The following is a 20,667-nucleotide window of genomic DNA, read 5'->3' on the forward strand; positions in this document are numbered from 1 at the left end:
CCACCACGTCCTGTGGGAAATCAAATGCTTCCTTCTGAGATGCGTCCAGCCTGAACCAATTCAGAGACACCACCACAAGAAACATTTTTATTCAAAACCAACCAACCAACCAACAAATACCCAACCCTAACCCAACACACTGGAACTTCTTAAAACACAGACACTGGCTTTCTTTCATCTCTCGTGCCACCAGCAGCTGCAAGACTCATTGCTGGGAAACGAAGCAGCTCGGATGGCTAAGGAGCCATCTGGCATGGGCAGGAGGACCTCCTCCGGGTCCTCCTTAACCACGGAGATAGAGCATTGTAAACGCTGCCACAGACTCGGACCATCCACCTTGTAAATGTAGACTTTTCCAAACTGAGAAACAACGGGGAAACCAGGGAATGTCATTTAAACTGAAGGTTTAGGGTACAAACAGCATCGTATCTCTGTGAACGCAGCCCTGCAGCCCTGGCGTGCCACACGTCGGGGAGTAAGGGCTGAATCGTCCCTTCCAGTTCAGGTTCAATGCGTCGGGACACATGGCTTCGGCTGAGACACGGTGGTGTTTTGAAAAGAAAACGCAAGATGAAATTTTATCTTGCCCCCAGGACATCCCTCCTTCAGAAAAAGGTCAAGTTTGGGTACCAGACATTCCTCAGGGGAAGACTTCTCATTCCAGCCGATTCTCCTCCCTCCTCATTACATTTGTCATAACCAATAGCATTAATATGGGAAATTTCTACCTGAAATCCCAGTGCTGAAACCCTGTCTAATAAGAGATTGCAAATATAAAAAACTGCTTAAAAACCAGCAAGCGCTGTATTGTCATTGCTACCCCCAGACCAAACTACACCCAAGAGAGCAACACCAGCTCTGCAATTGCCCGAGGAGGGATGCCAGAGCACCAAAACCTTCAGAGAGGGTTTAGCATCACCATACAACCACAAATGGATATAAAGACCTCACACCTGAAAAGCGGGATTTCTTCTCCTTCCTAACCTGGCATCACTGGTTCAGTCTGTACACTGAATGGTGGCTTCTCTTGTTTTGCTTGCTTTGTCTGCTGAAGAAGATTGTTAAAATAACCATCACGCCGTTCCAGTGGCTGCACTCAGCATAGATTCAAATGGCATTTAAGATCAACCAAAACCAGCAAGAGCCTCGAAGCCTATCAACGTGAAAGACGCAGCTGTCACAACACAGCACGATGGAAACGCAGCTCAGACTTTTCCTAAAGCACCACCAAAAAGAGAAAAAGCAGTGGCACCTCTAATGCTGTTTGCTGATCACCTCTACGGTGCAACCCTTCCAGCAGCCCTGGGGCGACTTGATGGGGAAAATATGCTCTGTCTGTGCTTTGGGACTTGAATCTATATTCCCTGGACTTATCCTGCGATGGGAAAACCAACTGCTGAGCCACACGGAGGAAGCGATATGCACTGCATTTTCTGCAATTATGTCCATACCTATCAGTGCCCAGGAGCCTCCGAGGGTTACTGCAGGGTCTTGGCAGTCCATAAACACCAGGGAAGAATATGAGACATGGTCACATCACAGTTTTAAAGGGGATATTAAACACAAATACCATGAAACACAGTACTCCTGCTGTGCAAGAATCAGCATCTTCAACTTAAGTTTTTATTTTTCCATATACTCCTAAACATCTCTTCTGTAAATTTGATGTAGGTATTCTTGAACTTCAAACTAATAGCAACCAGGCATCCCTGCAATATAACTTCTATCTTTTTTAAACACTTATATCAGCAAAATACCTAGCTATATTTTAACAGGCTCCTAAATTTCTAGGAAGGCTTCTCCTATAAACCGATCAAACAAACTATGTAGCCCCTAAAATCTCAAAGCAAGCATTGAAAAAATAAACATGTGCATGCCACTTCTGATTTCTAATTGAGATAGCAAAAGAAAAAAAAAATTAAATCTACAAGGACTTTTGGATGGAGAGAAGAGAGTTGAGGAATGATTTTTGAGCTTATTTATGCTGGCTAAACAAACACCAATAGCAGATATATTGCTAACACTAATTCTGTCAGGTTTAGGGTTACTTGAAAAAGGCGACCTGTTCCAAGAGCCGCGGTGTATGTAATAAGGAGTCAAAAGGGTCTGGGAAATAATGATTTGTAGGATAATATTCAGATTCACAATATACGACCCTTTAAACTGGTATTTGCTCAAAGCTGTATTTGACAGGCTGTAATACATTATTTATCTGCAAACTACTGCAGCGCTGGCTCTGTTTACTGTTCTGGAGAAGGCGGCTGCCAGGATCTCTTGTCAAGTTGCATATACAACTATGACAGAGGAAGAAAAAAAAAAAAGGGGGGGGGGGGGGGAAACACTGTACATCTTCCTAAACCCCAGCAACCTCCTCCATCCAAAAAGAAAAATTAATATATTTGGGAGTAAGCTGCAGTGTTTGCACAGCCACCAAATTATTGCCACAAAAGAAAGCGAGGCAAAAATTTCTGAAGGCTTTTTGTTTGGAGAGATCAAAGGTTTCAAAATATTTCCTTTTTTTCTTAATTATGCTGAAATGTTCCAGTGCACATAGGTCTGAACCACTGGGTTTTGCAAGGTGAAAGCACCACATACAGCCTAACGCACTACACTGCCAGCACGCAAAGAGCCACTGGACAGGATCAATGAAGCCCAGTTACATTATTTGGTAAAAACCAGTCGAAGAAACAGTCGTAAAGACTATCAGAGCTACCAACTGCGGGAGAAATGCAAATGGGAAGGATGCAGAGGAGGAATGCCAAACCCAGCCTGAACTGTTGTGCACACGCTGTTCTGGGCATCACCCCGCAATGCTGGGTAGCACGGACCCCGGCTGCCCAAGAAAGTCAGTCTAGAGCTGGATAACCCGTCCAGAGAAGTAAACCACAACCCCCAGGACCACCTCCGATGCTTGGAGCGAGCGGAGAAGCTCTCTGCCTGCAGTGCTGCAGCAGCTCCTGCCCCGGCGTCCTGCAACACTCGCTGCGCCGAGCTGGCATGCTGCCTACTGCTGATGGCGGTTCCCGCTCCACCGGGGACAGGCAGACGGCACCACAAAGTCCTCAGGTTTGGAAACTACTTCTGAGCCTCATAAAACTAGCCAGAGCATCCAAATTATTTAACAGCCCATTAACTCCTTCCCCTACCTGACTCCCTGGACTCAAGTGTGGGTTTGTACAGCTGGATCAGCTGAGGAAAAAGTGTTCCCAATGCTACCAGCAGCAGCTTGCTTCTCTTTTATCTTTAAAAAAAATAATATGAAAGAAAAGGGAGCTATTTTCACATGAGAAAAATCCAATGCTTTCCCTGTTTGTGCTTTCCCTCTGCTCTCCGACAGCAGGTTAAGTGAATATGTAGCAGCCAGGTTAAAAATGTACATCTGTCAGCGGCAGTGCAATCCCAGCAGACCAGGTGTTAGATAGATGTTTTTGAGGTTTCATTGACCTTGGCATGCCACTGCTGCCTGCAAGGGGAAAAAGAAATTAATTCCCATCCCCAGCAACTTGTTACACTTTAATGAGCAATTAAAAAAAGGTTATGTAAAGATGGCCACACCTGAAATTCCTCCTCATGAATCAAAATAGCTTCTTGCCAGCTCTGAGAAAGATCTGCATTTTGAAATTTCAGGCAGTGGAGGAACAAAAGGAAGGAAATGTAAAGGAGAGGAGTCAGTAATACTAAGGGGAAAGGACACGTCTGAAACTAAAGGGGAGCACTCGCCTGACTGCTGGGATGAAGAGGGGGAAGAGACAGGCAACCACCTCCCACCGCTGCTCTCCAGACCTGGCTCCATTACTGCCCCTCCTGCCCTTGCAATGTTCCTGGTACCTCGGCACGAGGAATGGAGCGGCTTTTCCATCCTACACGCTCGCTGAATGAGAAAAGAGCAAAGTTCAGAAGCAGTACAAGTTCCCAGCCCCCACTCCGCAGGGATACCCACGAGATGGCAGAGCCACAAGTACCGGAGCCAAACTATTCCTCTGAAAAAACATAAATAAAAATCTCCACGGAACTAATATACACAATTTTATTAAGAAATATAGCTCTTTTACTGCCTGTTAGAGTTTACGCTGTTTCTGCTTGACCTTGGCACTCAATATGCCAAGAAAAATAAGTTTGCAGCTGTTTGATTCAGTCTGGCAGGGAAAAGGGAGTGCCTGCGTCCTGCTCCCACGTCCTTAATGCACCAACAGAAGCAAAGTCAGGAGCTGACGCACAGACAGCACCGTGTGGAGGTGCAGAACAGCTCTGTATTCGGAGCCTGAAAGGGGAAAAAGAGCAAGAGAACTAAAGCATTTGTTCATATAGCAGAAGGAGGAGGCAGAAGTCAGATACCTGCTGTAAGAACTGTTCATTGCAAACTTCCCAACCAGCAATTTTAGTGTGCTGTTATGCAGGACTCGATTTGTATTTGGTTTGGGTTGTGCTTAAGAAGCTGACTGACATTCTCAAGGAAGCACAGCAAGCCCATTAGGCAATAAACGTTTTGGTTTTTTTCCTGATTAATAAAACCCATTGCCCATGTTCCCGTAGTCACTGTACTTGAGGGTCCATGAGAAGATGGAAAACATGTAGCCATAAATGTCTGCTTTGATTTTTGTCAGCTAACCGGGACACTGCAAATGCCTCAGCAACGGCTCCGCAGTAACAAAACAAAGCTGCAGAAGCTTCCAAGAAAGTTCTTGCCTTTCCCACCTCACTAACAGCACAAAACCCAGCATCAACATGAAAACTTGCATGTGCCGAGCTTGCCAGGCACGAGCTCATGTTGGCCTGAAGCTTTCCTCCGTACGGGGCTTACACGCCCGGGCGCATCACCCAACTAACGCGGCTTCACGGCTGCAGTCCCAACATGTTCACGCTGACGTCCCCAGCCTCTTGCCCATCAACTTTTGGGACTACCCACCTCTTGGTTACCTGAATTGTGTGCACATGAACAATATAATCTACTCCAACTAGCTTATCCCTTCTACTTTATGGACTTGGCGATACAAACCTCCACACACACTCTCGTGGCAATGTAATTAATCAAAATACCACTCTTGGTATTTTATTCGCAGGGGTCCTACAAAAGGCTGTGCTGCCTGCGTGAGCGCAGGGCTCAGCGCGCTGCACGGCGGGAGCTTGGGAGTGGATTTACACACACTTCATAAACCAAAGGAGCTTGTTGTTACAGAGCAAAACCCTCAACTGCTACTAACGATGCAATAAACAGAAATCCCAATAAAACCCTCAAACCGCTTCTCCTGCAGAGCCGCTGTATCGACCACATTTAAGTCACCTGGTTCAACTACAAGCAAAGTGGCAGCATATACCATAGTGGGTGTTTCCTCACCAGGCAATGCAATGGTTGCTTTAATCAGTCCATGAAGCACCCATCCCAAACGAGGAGATGGCAGAGCTGCCTCCTGCGCACGTTCCAGCCATGCTCACAAGCAGCTGCAGCATGTCAACGCATGTGTATTGTCACACCCATGTGATTTTTGCTAGCACACTTCTGGACCACTGACTCTTTCGGTCTGCTGACCACAGAACGTTCTCAGCTGGACACTGGGTACCTGCTCAGCGTCACGGCCCTTAACCTCAGCGTGTCAGTGCCAGTCGTAGTGCTGCAACTGCTCGCTTGTCGCTGCTGATGGAGCGGACCCAAGCTACAGCTAAGGCACAATTTAAGAAGCAGCTGCCTGAGTGCTTTTACTTGATTTCAATTCAACGGGTATGTCGAAGACGACCGCACAGCCAGACACGCTCTTCCCATGCTCACGTAGGCTGAACACAGAGTTGATTGAAGCAGAGCCCGAGGGCCGGTGTACCCATCGCTCCTTGAAGCACACTGGTCAGCAACCTCGAGATGTCTCACCAAGCATTTCACAGCTGACGTGCAGACGCTTGATGTGATCCTGAGCCTCCCTAAACCACCCCACAGCTGATACCTGACTCTTCCTCCACCTTTCGGAGCGAGGCACTGGAAGGGTTTGATTTCTCTGGCACAGATGATTTCCCCGCTTACTTTTGCAGCCTGTACTGGGTAGGAATCAGTTAGGAATAGCATTTAGAGCATCTTCCGATAGAGGCATGAAGCACAGCTTTCTGTACCTCAGCCGTGAGGGTGAACCACCCACTGGCACTCCCCCTCCTTAATGAAAAAAGGTACTGAAATTCAACCCATCTTGTATTTAAACTAAACTTTCCCTGGTGCACATTTAAGCCTTTCATTACCTGCTCTGCTGCTACTGATGGATGAAAATTACTTGCCTCAGACTTCTTTATAGGGAAGTAACATTCCTCATGTTTACTGAGACAGTTAAATCTCCCTTCTGCCTTTCCTTTAAGCTGCACATGCCACAGCCTCACAACTTACTCCTATTTTCCAGTTTTTTTTTTTCCATACAAACATCCCACTCTGAATTCTTATCAAGTCTTTGGCCAACATTGGACAAAAATTGAATGCCAGCTTTTCCCCAAACCCTAACTGAGACAGTCCTGTCAACATGAAAGCTTCACGTGTCCCTTTCCATTCTCATGCCAAGACAAAAGCAGGCCACCAGGAGCTTTGAATGCCATCAAAAACATGATGAGCTGTGCAAATAATTTCAACTGCCTGCCTAGAAATTTCCAGCTTACATATACACTGGGCTGTGACTCCTTAACTACAGAGTTCCCTGACATTAAACTATTCATGGTGGTCATGTGATCCCATTTTTAACTGGAGATGTCACAAAATTCTGTCATCCACACCGCCTTCATGGCTATCCATCACAAAGTCACGGTCATCAGCCTTCCCTAAAACTTCTAACACATTCAACACAGAAGAGGGAGTATACAGAACTGTGGGAACGAGCCTGATAACTCCTCTCTCCTTGGCACTAAACCCATCATGGCCTTGTCCATCCCTGACTCTAGTAAGGACTTCTGGGGGAGGAAAGCCTCAATGTCAAGTTCCTCTTCCCTTCCAGAGCTGTTGTTTAAAGGTTAACGGCTACCAACATACCTTGAAGCTAGTGTCAGGGGATGACACTAGTGACACAGAGCATGTGCTCTCAGACTCAGGTCAAGACAGGTATGATCTCCAAGACATCCTGTCTGCTGACCCCTTCATTCCCAACCTGCCTCTGCCAGCTGGGATTGACCAAGAGAAAGAGGTTCAGGCTGAACTTGGTACGTAACAGCACAAAGGGACAACAGGGTAGCAGAGGATCACTGCAGGAGGTCTCCCCGCAGGAAACAGATCTGATTCTCCACTGATATCTCCCATGTCTCTCGGCTTCACAGCATCCATCCTGCAGCTGCACAGGCAGTCCATAAGTGCACATTTGGTCTGTTGTCTTAGCCGAGACGAAGCTCCTAGGCAACGGACCAGAACACAAATGTAAAAGCCAAGCTGCTCCAGGTTTTAATTTAGTTGCCTAAAAAGCGGCTGCTTTTTAATTGTATTTTCAGCTTATTAATATTCCTCTCCCTGCTCTAATTCTGTACTTTACCTATTACCTCTCACAGCAGCCATTGTTTGCCCTTCACCACCTGGAGGGCTTGGACTGCCTCCCTCCCACTTGTGCTCCCCGGGGGCCGGGAGCTCTCAAGCCGTGTGGTTCACATTACAGATCCTGGGTCCTCCCAATGCTGTGTCCCCACCTCACCTTCCCACTGAATTGCTCATCCTCTGGGATAAACAGAGGACCCGGGAGGCACACTTTAGACTTTCTCTATTTAACAATCAGCCCATCCTCCCCTCCTTCCCCATGGCACACTGCGTGGTTTCAAAGCCTATCTTTTAATATCTCATACCTCACTGGTATATCTCATACCTCACAGCCTCACTGGAGCATCCCAGGTGGCTCAATACCTTTAGACATCAGAGATGCCACAGCGACAGACACCTCGTCTAAGTGCTGCAACCAGGTCAGGAAATCACTAACAAAGAACCCAAGCAAATTTTGTACCTGCCATTAATTGCCCCATTAAAGAGACAACTTCACAAGTGCTGGTTTGGCTTTTCATATGTAAGGACCATGCAAAGGAATAGAAAGCAAGTAGGGGACTAAAGGAAGAGATATAGAGGATATAGATATAGAACTGACAAAACTATGTAACATACAAAATACATTACAGGACGCAGAGGAGGAATTTATAAGGAAAAAAAAAAGAGAAAACGTGACACCCCCATCATTGTTCCCACAGCGGCCAGGCCAGCAGTGAAGCTGATGGTAAGCAGATCAGCAGGTAAAGGACAGCTCTGTGAGACAACACAGCTAACCATGACAGAGACTGCCATAAGGGTGATTTAAAAGTGTCTCATGTAAGTTCGATAGCAAATTGACCTCTAAAAAGTCCGAATATTGGGCCCTTCCTGACAAAGCTTAGCCAATCTGACACTGCCAGACTTCATTTTTCAGGCCAGTCAAAACTATTTAAGTTACACTTTTTTTTCCACCTAAATCACTGCAGCAGTTAAAGATATGCGACTCATTACTGCAAACTTTGTTGCCCATGTTAACAAATCACTTGTAGTCTGTATCAGTCTGCAAGCCCATATAAAAACAAGGCAGAACCCAAAGCTGTGCTTCCTGTCTCTATCGGAAGATGCCATAAACAGAAGTTTTTAATACTTGGTACAGGATTACTCAGATACCAACAACCCCATCACTGGGACTCAGAACAGAAAGGCATTTACGGACGCAAGTTATTACCCTAAGACCAGATTGTGAAGCATTAGAAATGGCTTCTAAAACCAGAATATTTATTAAGGGTTGAGATCCAAAAAGATCTAGGGCTTTCTAACGAGACATGTGCAGATAGAAAAGCATCCGTCACCACTTCTTCATGAAAACCAAACCAAGCAGCAATCGTTAGCAGCGTTCGTCATGAAAATAGGAGTTTCCAGGGTAAAGAAGTTACTCTCACATCACCTGTCCCAGAACAGGCACATAAAATAAGTGATTTTCTGGATGACAGCAAGGATGTGTGGTACCTTTGCCATATTCTCACAGAATCCCATTTTACTTGTCTTTCCTCCAGCGCTTGGAAGACCTTTTGGCTTGGGAGGGACCACTACTGGGGCATCCCTGATCCTTGGGTAAACGACAACCTGCAAAGATCCCTATGTTTAAGCATAAGAATACACACCTGCATGAGGACCTGACTCTTCAACCTATCTGGCAAGCTCCTCCATGGGAAGCTGCAGCCCACCACCTCGAAGTGCAGACCCCACATCACACCAGACTGAGACGTGGGGCTGCTCAAAGCCGTGCGGCACAACTTCGCCTCTCCAGCCGTGGCATCTCCCGCCAGGAAAACAGCCCCACACCTACTAGGCGTACAGCTGGATTAGTACCTGCTTCACCAGTTCAGCTGGGAACAAATGCCCTCTGTGAGTAACTGTCAGGGAAACAATGTGCTATAGAAATCTCACTGCAGGCAATTTGGAAAATAATTTTTGTTACTAAGGTCTTACGCCATAGGCACATATCCCACTGCTGGTGCAAAGAGGCCTGAGGAAATAAAACAAAACTAAGTATAGAGCTTAAATCACTGCTATCAGCAGGTTTTTGGGTTGCCTTTCAGGGAGAACAAAGGGCTAACACATCTCTTCTACACGCACTTACAGAATCATAGAAAAATTTAGGCTGGAAGAGACCCACGGGCTGGCTGGGACTCCTCTTAGCCCACCAAGGCCACGGGACTATCTAGGACAGACACTAACAAGCAGAAATAGCATAAACGATGATGTCAAGTCCTATCCATCTTCTTAACTCGCAGAGTACTTTCATTCAAAAAAAAAAAAAGCTCCATCTGCGCCCAATACCGCCTGTCCCAGCACAACACATTGTAGCTGCAGAGCCTGTCCAGACTAACTTGTCACCGTTTGTCATGCTAAGAGACAAGAAAGGAAGTCTTTCCACAGGCATTAATGCAAGGCAGCATAAATGCAGTAAGAAAACAGCGAGGACTTTGCTGGGAGCCTGTCCCATTCAGTGGGTTGGTTCCCATGGCTCAGCCTTAGCTAAGCCGTACCACCCCGCAACGCAATAAGGACACCACGGCTTCCTCAAAGTAGCCAAACCACAAAAAGTTGTAATAAGCCACTAAAAGCTTCTCCTCTCCCTCTGGCTGTGGTTACTTTTCTCATCCTTCTCTTCCTACAACTAAGCTGATTGCTGAGTCTCCATAAAATGATGGAAAACGTACTTTCATCAAAAAAATAAGCAGAAGGGAAGACAAAAACACCAGGCCACAATTACTTAAGCATGCTGTCAGTGCTTCAGCCATAAGGAACACTGAAATGTTCAGGGCTCTCTCTGATCTAATTCCTCTGAGAAAGTTTCTGCTTGATCTTAATAAGAAATATTAATGAATATTTTGGTAAGAAAAAAAAAAGAACCAAAATCAGTAAGAGGAAAGTGGGTTCAGATGGTCGGAAACTATTGTTCCGCCTTCAGTCAGCAGAAGAAACTGGTACTCAAGTGTATTAATTTCAGATATGCTCGGATTCTGAGCCGAAGGGAAAACAGGACTAAAAGAGGTCTTACTTAAAGCAAGTTTCTTTTGGAATAGAGAAAGGAAGCATCCCAATTTGAGAACAGAGACACTGTGTCACTCAGGGGCTGCACCAGCCCCAGGAGATACTCTTCAGACACGCTCACGGTGCGTTTCCCCACAGCCTTTTCTGGAGTTCAGACACCAAACATGAACAAAAACTGGTTTTCAAATTAACATCCCACCTTCAGACCATGTAGTACTTTTGCTAAGCCAGCAAAGGATGAGTCGATAAGGGTACAAGAGTTCAGCTGAGCCCCTGGCAAATCCGCCACCAGCTCTTTTCTGCTCCTTCTTGTCCACTGGTAACACTAACCACACCAAGAGAAGGATCCACAGATGATCTACATGGGCAGTCGAGCACGAGGCTGATGAAGGACCACTGTGCTCACACGCTCATTACCCAAATAGACACATAAAACAAGGGAAGCTGTTAAAAATCAGCTATATGAGTTACCTGATGCTCTGTAGTACAGTATTTCCCTAGCATCATTTCTCACGTTCTTCTGATTTGTACAGGGTCAAGGTAAATACTTGAGGGATGTCTCTTCTCTGAATCAGCCACTTAAAAAATGTGGTAAGTTCAGTACAGTGCTCCTCGGAAAAGAAGCAACGCAAACCCACTAGACACTTGTGTGAAAAGCCACTGAACTGTGAACACGCACATCAAATGTGAAGCAAGGAGAGAAGGTGGGAGATCATGTCAAAAGAGATAAAAACCCAAGAGGAGAGAGGCCACGTTGCATAATGCTGAGGACAGAAATAGGCCTGTATTGCCTAAATCTATGAGAACTATGAACAGAAAAATCACATGCTTTAGTATCGTGAACTCAGGAAAACATTAAGTTTGTCAGAAGAGAACTGTTACCTTCGCATAGGTCAATTTTTCAGTTAAAATAAGTACCAAAAATGCTAAGCACAGCATGGTACTGCGCTCAAGGGTGCTGTCAGGAATTCAGTAATGATGCAATTATGATATTCATTAACTCACCAAGACATAAATATCTTGTACTGTCCCAAATTAATAAATAACTTGTTAGAAAGGCAACTAATATTCACCAGAAAGATGTACAATTGACTAAAACCACTAAAAACTAAATTAATACTTAACTGTTGCAGGAGGAAAAGAAGAACGAGTACCATGAAACTGAAAAAACCCTATTGCTTCTTAATGAGCTAAGTGGGAACCCGTGGAGGGAGCACATGACTCCAGCAGAGGGTCAGGAATAACACTTCAGCACCTCCTCATTGCCCATCCCTGGAGCAGGAAGACAAACGAGGATAGAATAGTCTCTATTTATCTTCTTTTTGTGTTTCAGCTTATCTTTCTTAACCTTAAAAAGTATTGCATTTGTTTTCAATTTGTAGTGGCACTGCAGAATCAACACTTTCCAGTCTCAAGAACGTTTTCTTCAACCAGCCCATTCCCCCTGCAGATACAGAGCCACACCACCCGCTTTAATGACCAGTTACATGAAGTCAGCAAACTGGACAATTACCTTCATAAAAAAAAAATAATTTAGTCCTTGAGTCAGTTTCTAGCTTAGATTCGTAAAACTCCAAATAAAAAAGGGAATAAATTCAGGTTAAGTTTGCAATGATTGACTTAATAGGAACTTAATAAAATGCTATCCATTAGCTGGATCACACAACCTGAGCACACAGACATTAATACATCAGACTGAAGTGACAGCGAACTCCGAATACTGTTGTCTTAGCAGGTTATGGTTGTGTGGGGATCTTCTTGTGCACAAATCCTCATTTCTGATGCAAATAAAAGCCTGGATTTGCTCAAGCCAGGTTGAACCTCTGAGCCTCCTGCAGAGAAGGGCACCGTTTCTGAGTCAGCTCCACTTGGGAACTGAGACACAGACCCTGCTGCTGTTCTTGTACTTGTTTTATTCAAAAGAACCAAATTTTGAAGCTTGATGCTAAAATTCAGGCTATGTGACTAGGAACAGGAGATTGGGAGCTGCTGTTAACTCATGGTAATGGAAAGAAAAAGAGGAAATCTTCAATTCGATTGAAAGGCAAAAAAAAAGAAAACCACACCTCAGAAGAGAGGGACAACATTTACACAGCACATTAATCCAAGAGTGAATAATGGAGGTCACATAACAGGGACCACCTATTTAGCAGGATTCAAACAAGGCTTGAACGTTTACGTAGCAGAAATATTCAGAATAATGAAGCAAAGAAGGCGGCGGGGACAAAAGCCAAGATGAAGAGTTTTGGGAATGTTATGAAGCCTGGTCCTTCAGGGCACAGCTCACTCATGAGGACTGAGACAACTCAGTAAGGTAGCAACAGCCCACTCACCACCTCTACTGTGTTTTTTCTAAAGCATCTCCATCATCTCCATCAGCAGTGCCAAGGCCACAGCAAGGCAAGCACCATGTGGAGAGACACGCACCCGGGATGTGCCAGCTGCTGCTGCAACTTCACAAGAACAGCTGCCAACAAAAAGCTAGAGATGTTCCTGGGGAGTGCCACAGGCACCGAAACGCTCATCAGAAATTTAACAACAGGTTTGATCTGCGAGTGCTATGAGCCGCAGCTGTAGTAATACCCTCTGAACTCTTCACACACTCTTGCTCTTCCTCCAAAAAACTACATCATGCAGCACAGTCTGTGCTGTGCTGCCCTCCCCCATGTGTAAAAAACAACCCAAACCTCAAGCTTCAGAATATCATGCTGCAGTTTGCGCTGGAAGTCAAGGAAGTGGGAGATGGTCAGCTTCCCCTTCAGATCCGCCCCAAAGAAGTATGTTGTCAGCGCAGAGTTGAAGCCAGTTTTCAGGGTATTCCCCGTTGTAGACCGGTCTCTGTGGCGCATGCCCATGCTGGTTTGGGAGCGAATGATGCTCTGGACCTAAAAATAAGAGGTAGGATGTTAACATCAAAACCACCACTAGGACTTATACTAGTCAAGTATCAGTATGAAGTACCCCAGGCTCAGACGTGTCATCCTCTATTTGCCTGAAATAATTCTTAAATACATGACAATTCAAAAATTTGGCTGAACTTAGGCTTTGTTTTTTTTCAGTCCTCTTTAAAGAAAGAAGAGTATAAAATGCTTAAAAGGAGTTTTAAGGCACAATCCACCCAGTTTGCAGATGAGCATTTTAGTGCTGATCCTACGCCTGGTCAGCAGAGAGCAGCTCGCTCCCAGCAGTCGCAGGAGGAGAGAAAGCTGAGGCAACCGCAGGGCAGAAAAAAAGCCTGCACAGGTGTTGGAGCTTCCACTCCTGCTTTACTGCACATCCTTGTCAGTTCACACCAACCCCGGTTAGCTCACATTGCGTCCCCTCACCCCTGTGCACAAAACCAGGGGTTTTATACCCAAGGGCGCCCCCGGTCCTTGCTGCCTGCTGGAAGCTCCTCCGTCCCTGGGGCTGTGCGGCAAGCGGAGCTGCGGGCACAGCCTGACCCACCCAGAGCAAAAGGCTCTCCAAAAGTCCCACAGGCTGCAGCAGCCCAAATAAAACCCCAGCAGCAATGCCAGCGGAATAACAAGTAATGCTGAAGTATCCGAGTATCTCAGCAGACCGATATATTTGCACAAACACAGCCAAGTGCGAAAGCACACATTATAACAGCAATATCTCAATGTTTTTAACAAACCACACAGGCAAACAGCCACCTCCTCCTCCCCTGAGCTCTCAGCAGCGCCTGTACCTTCTCAAAGGCACCACTCAACTGAAGTGGATGCTATGGGACAGAGCAAGGTTGCGCAGGACAACCCCCCTACCCTCTACGATATGGCAAAAGGTTGAATTTGAAGGATGCGACAGCCTGAAAAATCCAAGAGTTGGTTATTTTAAGGGTCCCGTGCTAATTTAAAAAGGGGCAGCTAAGCCAAATGCACACTCGCCTCCTCTCTCCATCCCCAAGTATCCCACTACCCCTTCCCAGCACCTGCCCGTCTGAATGATTATTGCTGGGATGTGAGAAGCCGGGCTTATTCTCTGTATAACAACACATCTCTTCCAACAAAGCAGAAGGATTCGTATTAAGGACAAAGAGTGGGAGAAAGGAGGGGGAAAAAAAGCCACCCAATGTGCTGCCCGGCACTCAGCCTTGATGGCACAGGCTTCCCAAAGCTCCAGTAAACACCACTGCTCTGCCTTCAGCCTCTTCCTCCTGCCGACAAAAGTTGGAAGGGAAGAAAAACAGCTGCCAGGAGCTCCAGCTGTCAAAAGGACGCCAGAACCTCGTTATCGTGGTATACGGCATGTTCAATTTTTTTCTAACAAGAGAGCAAGCGCTGGAACAACCCCAAAGGGGATGCTCCAGAGGAGAACGCCGCGTATCACTGCTGGGCTCACCTTCCTTGAAACGCCGCCTCCAAACCACAGACTACTGGCTATTCTTCCACTACAAAGAAAACCAGGTCAAGTCAGAAGGAAAAAGAAACACAGAAGAAAGGTTTGGGGATTTTTTTTCCTTTGAAATCATGCACTGTGATGCGAGGAAGGATTTTTGCACTGTAAACACCAAGTCCTTATTTTGCGTTGTGCTCCACTTTAACTGCGAGCTCTGCATGCACATTTTGGAGACAAATATTTATAAACTGTCTGAAGCAATGCAGTTTATGACCAGCTTGGAAAACTGCCCCTGTTTCTGCAGAAGCGAGTGTTTACCACCCTGCAGGCTGTTCGATAGAGCATCTTTTCCCGGGTGTTATTTATAAGGCATCCTACACCCTTCTTCTCTCCCCATCTATAACAAGTACCAGACAGTTTGAAAATCCATCTGTAGGCACTGGAGCCAAAATTATTCAGCTGGTCCCTATTTTGGGTAATTCTTCTATTACGCAGAAAGGCAGACAACCACTGCAAGAAGTTGTCCTCCAGCCCAACTGGTGCTGTCCTCCCCCACAGCTCATCGATCGTACCAAGGATGTGAAGCACAGAGCTGCTTCACTGCCTTTTGTACATATTTCAGCCAAAGTGTTTGCAATCCATTTCATCTTTTGCACCAGATAAGAGGAATAAAAAAGGAAAAAAAAAAAAAAAAATCAATGAAAATAGTTAATGGTTTGAACAGAAATCACGAGTAACACTGCTTGAGTTTACTACTTTTCATCTGACTTTTGAATTAAAAATAGAAGAGTAAACTAATAATTTACATGCTGAAGGTTGAAAGTTGAAGATGATACTGATGGAGGCACCAAACTACCTAACACTATGCACTAACCATATGCATCAACTGGAAAACAAATCTGAGGCTCTTCAGTGGTGCTTGAAGAAACTCAATATTTTCTTATTAGGTAGTTAAAGCCTCCGACTTACTCGCATATTAGCTAAATTACCACGACTAATTTTATTCCTTGATGAATACTCTTAAGGTTTGTGAGACACTAATGCAAAGAAAACTGCTGTTGGATGTCTCCAAAGTGTGTGAAAGAGGAGTAAGAAATTCATTCCCAGTGCTCACAGCCAGCAGAGACTGTACGATGCTTCTGCGATGACCCTTTTCTTTCCCTTCTTTTTTTCTCCCCATTCTCTCCATAGCAACGTTGCTCTTCCAAACTGATGCCACCTCTAGTAGCATATTCCTCTGGAAGGGCCAGTTCCAGCTGCCCCTACCAGGTAAGATGTTTATGGGACAGATCTGCAAACCCTGCCCTCCTTCATGCTCTTACTGAGGCATTTCCATAAGGAGTGAAAAAGAGTATTTATTCTATAAATTATCATGCGTTACATTATATATGTGTATAACGTTATATATGTGCCTTGCGCTGAAGCTATGCCTTTCCTTTAATTCTGTTTGCAAAGCGCAGCAAATCAGCTATAGTGATATCTGCAAAGATATTGTCAGCTTCTTCCCACTTTCCAAAACAGCTCCTTCATCCTCTGACTCAAAAGCCCTGGAAGATCAGCCTTCCCCCAAATACTCTGATGCTAACGAGGAATTTTATTGCTTTATACAGAGGCAGTGACGCACGTAACAAGCTTAACAAAAAAATGTCCCTCTTCCTAAGGATTTTTATATGACTTAATGCACGTATAACGTCCCTTTGCCTACTGGATGATTTGAAATCATTTAATTCAATTTTGTACTTTCATCTTCATAGCGCTTCCGAAAGATCCATCCTCAAGAAACATTCTTTCTTACTTTACACGTCTAATAAAAAAGCCAAACATGGCACCTGCATTAGTACCTCGGCATCACTGCATTTTTAGTAAGCAGTTAACCGTTCTCCACTTTTCTTAGAATACATTTATGTCTGTAATTGATTTCACTCTAGAACTTTAGTAACTACTGTAAAACACCTTTTGAATTGTTAAATATTATCAGATAGCTGCAGTGGAGTGCTATATTCATGCACTATGCAAATAGAAGGGAAGAACAGCATTTTTTCGCTTGGGTAAACAGGAAACTTGGAATTTTTCATAGCTGAGTCAGTAGTTTGTAGGGAGGCAGTGCCAAACAGCACAACAACCTGGACACAGCTGTGAATTCAAATTTGCATTCAAAGGAAAATTAAAAACTCAAGCTACCACATGAAAGGATATCATATTGGAGATAAACATACTCCCAATTCTTCTCATAGTCCAAAGTTCGCATCTGAAAGTGTACAGTTAACCAGATATATTACACAGCTGTGGAGCAAATGCATAATAATGACATCATACTCACAGGTAATAATTTAAGGAGGATGACTGTAAAAGATTAGAAGGGGGGGGAATTAATTTAACAGAGCTGCTTTGCCATGAGTTCTTCCCATTTATAGCAAGTGCCCCAAGCATGACCTCTTACAGACTCTTCTGAAGTTAACTAGTCATTCAATCAGACAACGAATAGGAATTTTTAACTAGATTATCCAGGGCTGCTTTGTTCTGCGGTATCAGTACACAGCTTTTCACCTTCTCCAAATACGGATGTCCTCCAGCATAAAAAAAACAACCCACAAGGGCAGGTGTGTTGGTTTTTTGTTTGTTTGGGTTGTTTTTTTTGTTTGTTTGGTTGGTTTTTTTTAAACCAGAGAGTCTTGTTTCCTTTACCCAGAAGCAGCAGCTTCCACTTGCCCATTAAACGTAGTCCTGAGGGCTACGGGGTCACAGAAGTGCCAGGGACCACATCAAAATTAGGTAAACTAATGGTGTATCTCCTCTACCTTCTTCTTTGATAACAGAGGTGGTGAGTCCCCATCCAACCAGCCAGTTCCCTTCTTTGCAGACAGTTACTTCTCCTTTCATGAGCAGCCCACACATGAAGCTTTGCTAATATACAACGATTTCAGGATGTTTATGAGTTTCCAAAGCCTTAAGGCTGTTTTCTACATAGGCAAGAAACCCATACCGCTTCTGCCTGGGGAAGTCAGATCTCTTCCCCAATGACAGCTCGAATCTTCAATCTATTCTCACTCTAACACAATCACAAACCATAGGTTATAGGAGGACTTCACCAGTATCAGGTATGCAGGCTAAGCTCATTAGAAAGCCTACATCAAACTCCCCAATGATGAAAACTTGTATGAAGTAGGGGAAAAAAACTAATGAAAATACACTCTAAATAAACATGTTTTTAGATTACACCGAAATAAGCAGCTAAACTCTTCTTTGAAGCAGACTTGCTCTGGTTATTCTCTGAAGACAAACAAAATTAAGGAATGCAGTAAAAGCTGTGGAATAAAGTAGGATCAAAATTCTGACATCAATGGAGCAAAAAAAAAAGTTCTTTAATCTACTTTGGAGGTGACCTCTTGTAAAGATGGCTCAGTCAAAGTGACAGGAAATTGGAGTTTATACTTACAGTTGTCCTGGTTGAACAAAAAATGATGTCCTGAAATATCCAGTTAAAAAAACCCAACAAAACAAAACAGGCAGTGAAGTAGAGCATAGAAGGAAAAGACATAAACCAGCATTAGTCAAATATAACACATAACACAGTAACATCGTAGAGGAGTGCTGCACTTATGACTAAGATGCCATAGCATTAAGAAGTCAACCTGTCGTTCAACTTGCCTGCTCAAACTCTTCCATGTCCACCTCGCCGTCACCATTCAGATCAAACATCTTAAAGGCGATTTCAAAATTCCTCTGGGGAGCTACACAAAAAAAAAACCCAAACAAACACAATAAAAAACAAAGACTAGTTAGTGAATATAGAAAAGCTCAATAAAAAAGGCACGAGTTCAGAATTGCTTTATCCAAAAGCAGTTTTCCATAGTTCCTGCAGTTTTAAGAAGAAAACTGAGCTCTTGGGAATCTCTAGCTACGAGCTTCATGGTGCTCCTTTTACCAAAGGTCTAGACAAGGAGATTGGGAGGAGATGTTTCTTGAACAAAATTTATTCCATTTACAGATAGAAAAAGCACAAAAGCGAGACACCATCTAGTATTTCTAATGACAATCAACAGAAAATCAGAGACCAGTTAAGCAACCTGGACATCCATAACTCAGAGACCAGTTAAGCAACCTGGACATCCATAAATCCATGGGTCCAGATGGGATGCACCCGCGGGTGCTGAAGGAGCTGTCTGAAGTCATTGCTGGACCACTCTCCACCATCTTTACCAAGTCTTGGGAAACGGGCGAGGTGCCTGAGGACTGGAGGAAAGCAAATGTCACTCCAGTCTTCAAAAAGGGCAAGAAGGAGGACCCGGGTAACTATAGACCGGTCAGCCTCACCTCCATCCCTGGGAAACTGATGGAGCAGCTTATCCTTGGTGCCCTCTCAAGGCATATCAAGGATAAGAGGGTTATTAGGGGCAGTCAGCATGGCTTTTCCAAGGGGAAGTCATGCTTGACCAACCTCATAGCCTTTTATGAGGAAATAACGAGGTGGATGGATGATGGCAGGGCGGTAGATGTGGTCTACCTTGACTTCAGTAAAGCATTTGACACGGTCTCCCACAGCATCCTCATGGCTAAACTGAGGAAGTGTGGACTGGATGACCGGATAATTAGGTGGACTGCGAACTGGCTGAAGGAGAGAAGCCAGAGAGTCGTAGTCAATGGGGCAGAGTCCAGTTGGAGGCCGGTAACCAGCGGAGTGCCTCAAGGGTCGGTACTGGGGCCCATATTATTCAATATATTCATTAATGATTTAGATGAGGGAATTGAGTGTACTATCAGCAAGTTTGCTGATGACACTAAGCTAGGAGGAGTGGCTGACACGCCAGAGGGCTGTGCTGCCATCCAGAGAGACTTGGACAGGCTGGAGATTTGGGCAGGGAATAACTTAATGAAATACAACAAGGGAAAGTGTAGGGTCCTACATCTGGGCAGAAACAACCCCAGGTTCCAGTATAGGATGGGGAGCTACCTGTTAGAGAGCAGTGTAGAGGAAAGGGACCTGGGGGTCCTGGTGGACAGCAGGATGACCATGAGCCAGCACTGTGCCCTTGTGGCCAAGAAGGCCAATGGCATCCTGGGCTGTATTAGAAGGGGGGTGGTTAGCAGATCGAGAGAGGTCCTCCTTCCCCTCTACTCTGCCCTGGTGAGACCGCATCTGGAATATTGTGTCCAGTTCTGGGCCCCTCAGTTCAAGAAGGACAGAGAGCTGCTGGAGAGAGTCCAGCGTAGGGCAACTAAGATGATTAAGGAAGTGGAGCATCTCCCTTATGAGGAAAGACTGAGGGAGCTGGGTCTCTTTAGTTTGGAGAAGAGGAGACTGAGGGGTGATCTTATTAGCGTTTATAAATATATAAAGGGGGAATGTCATGAGGATGGAGCCAGGCTCTTCTCAGTGGCGACCAGTGATAGGACAAGGGGTAATGGATTCAAGCTGGAACACAAGAGGTTCCACTTAAATTTGAGAAGAAACTTCTTCTCAGTGAGGGTGACAGAGCACTGGAACAGGCTGCCCAGGGAGGTTGTGGAGTCTCCTTCTCTGGAGACATTCAAAACTCGCCTGGACACCTTCCTGTGCAACCTCGTCTAGGTGTTCCTGCTCCGACAGGGGGATTGGACTAGATGATCTTTTGAGGTCCCTTCCAATCCCTAGCATACTGCGATACTGTGATACTGTGAAAATGACGCTGTAGCAAGTGCTCCAGCTGTGCATTTTAATACCAATTTGGCCAGAGGACATTCCTCTGGCGCTACAGAGCGTTCTCCATGCTTTGTGAAGCAGCCGGTGGGTGAGGAGCAGACCTGGACTTTAGGTAATTCTCTTACAGACT

General features: G+C 45.0%; 1 protein-coding gene across 3 annotated transcripts in view; it reads right to left on the reverse strand.

Annotated features, from left to right (window-relative positions):
* Positions 1-20,667, reverse strand: part of MICU1 (mitochondrial calcium uptake 1) — a 111,020-nt gene that overhangs the window by 21,479 nt on the left and 68,874 nt on the right. For all 3 annotated transcript variants that reach the window (XM_082486485.1, XM_082486486.1, XM_082486487.1), the window contains exons 9-10: positions 18,506-18,588; positions 13,207-13,404 (exon numbers count right to left, since the gene is read on the reverse strand). In XM_082486485.1, coding sequence (XP_082342611.1) covers positions 13,207-13,404; positions 18,506-18,588 — 281 coding nt within the window. The remainder of the gene's footprint in view (positions 1-13,206; positions 13,405-18,505; positions 18,589-20,667) is intronic.

This window comes from Vanellus vanellus (genome assembly GCF_965231255.1).
Source record: "Vanellus vanellus genome assembly, chromosome: 7".
NCBI classification, from domain to species: domain Eukaryota; kingdom Metazoa; phylum Chordata; class Aves; order Charadriiformes; family Charadriidae; genus Vanellus; species Vanellus vanellus.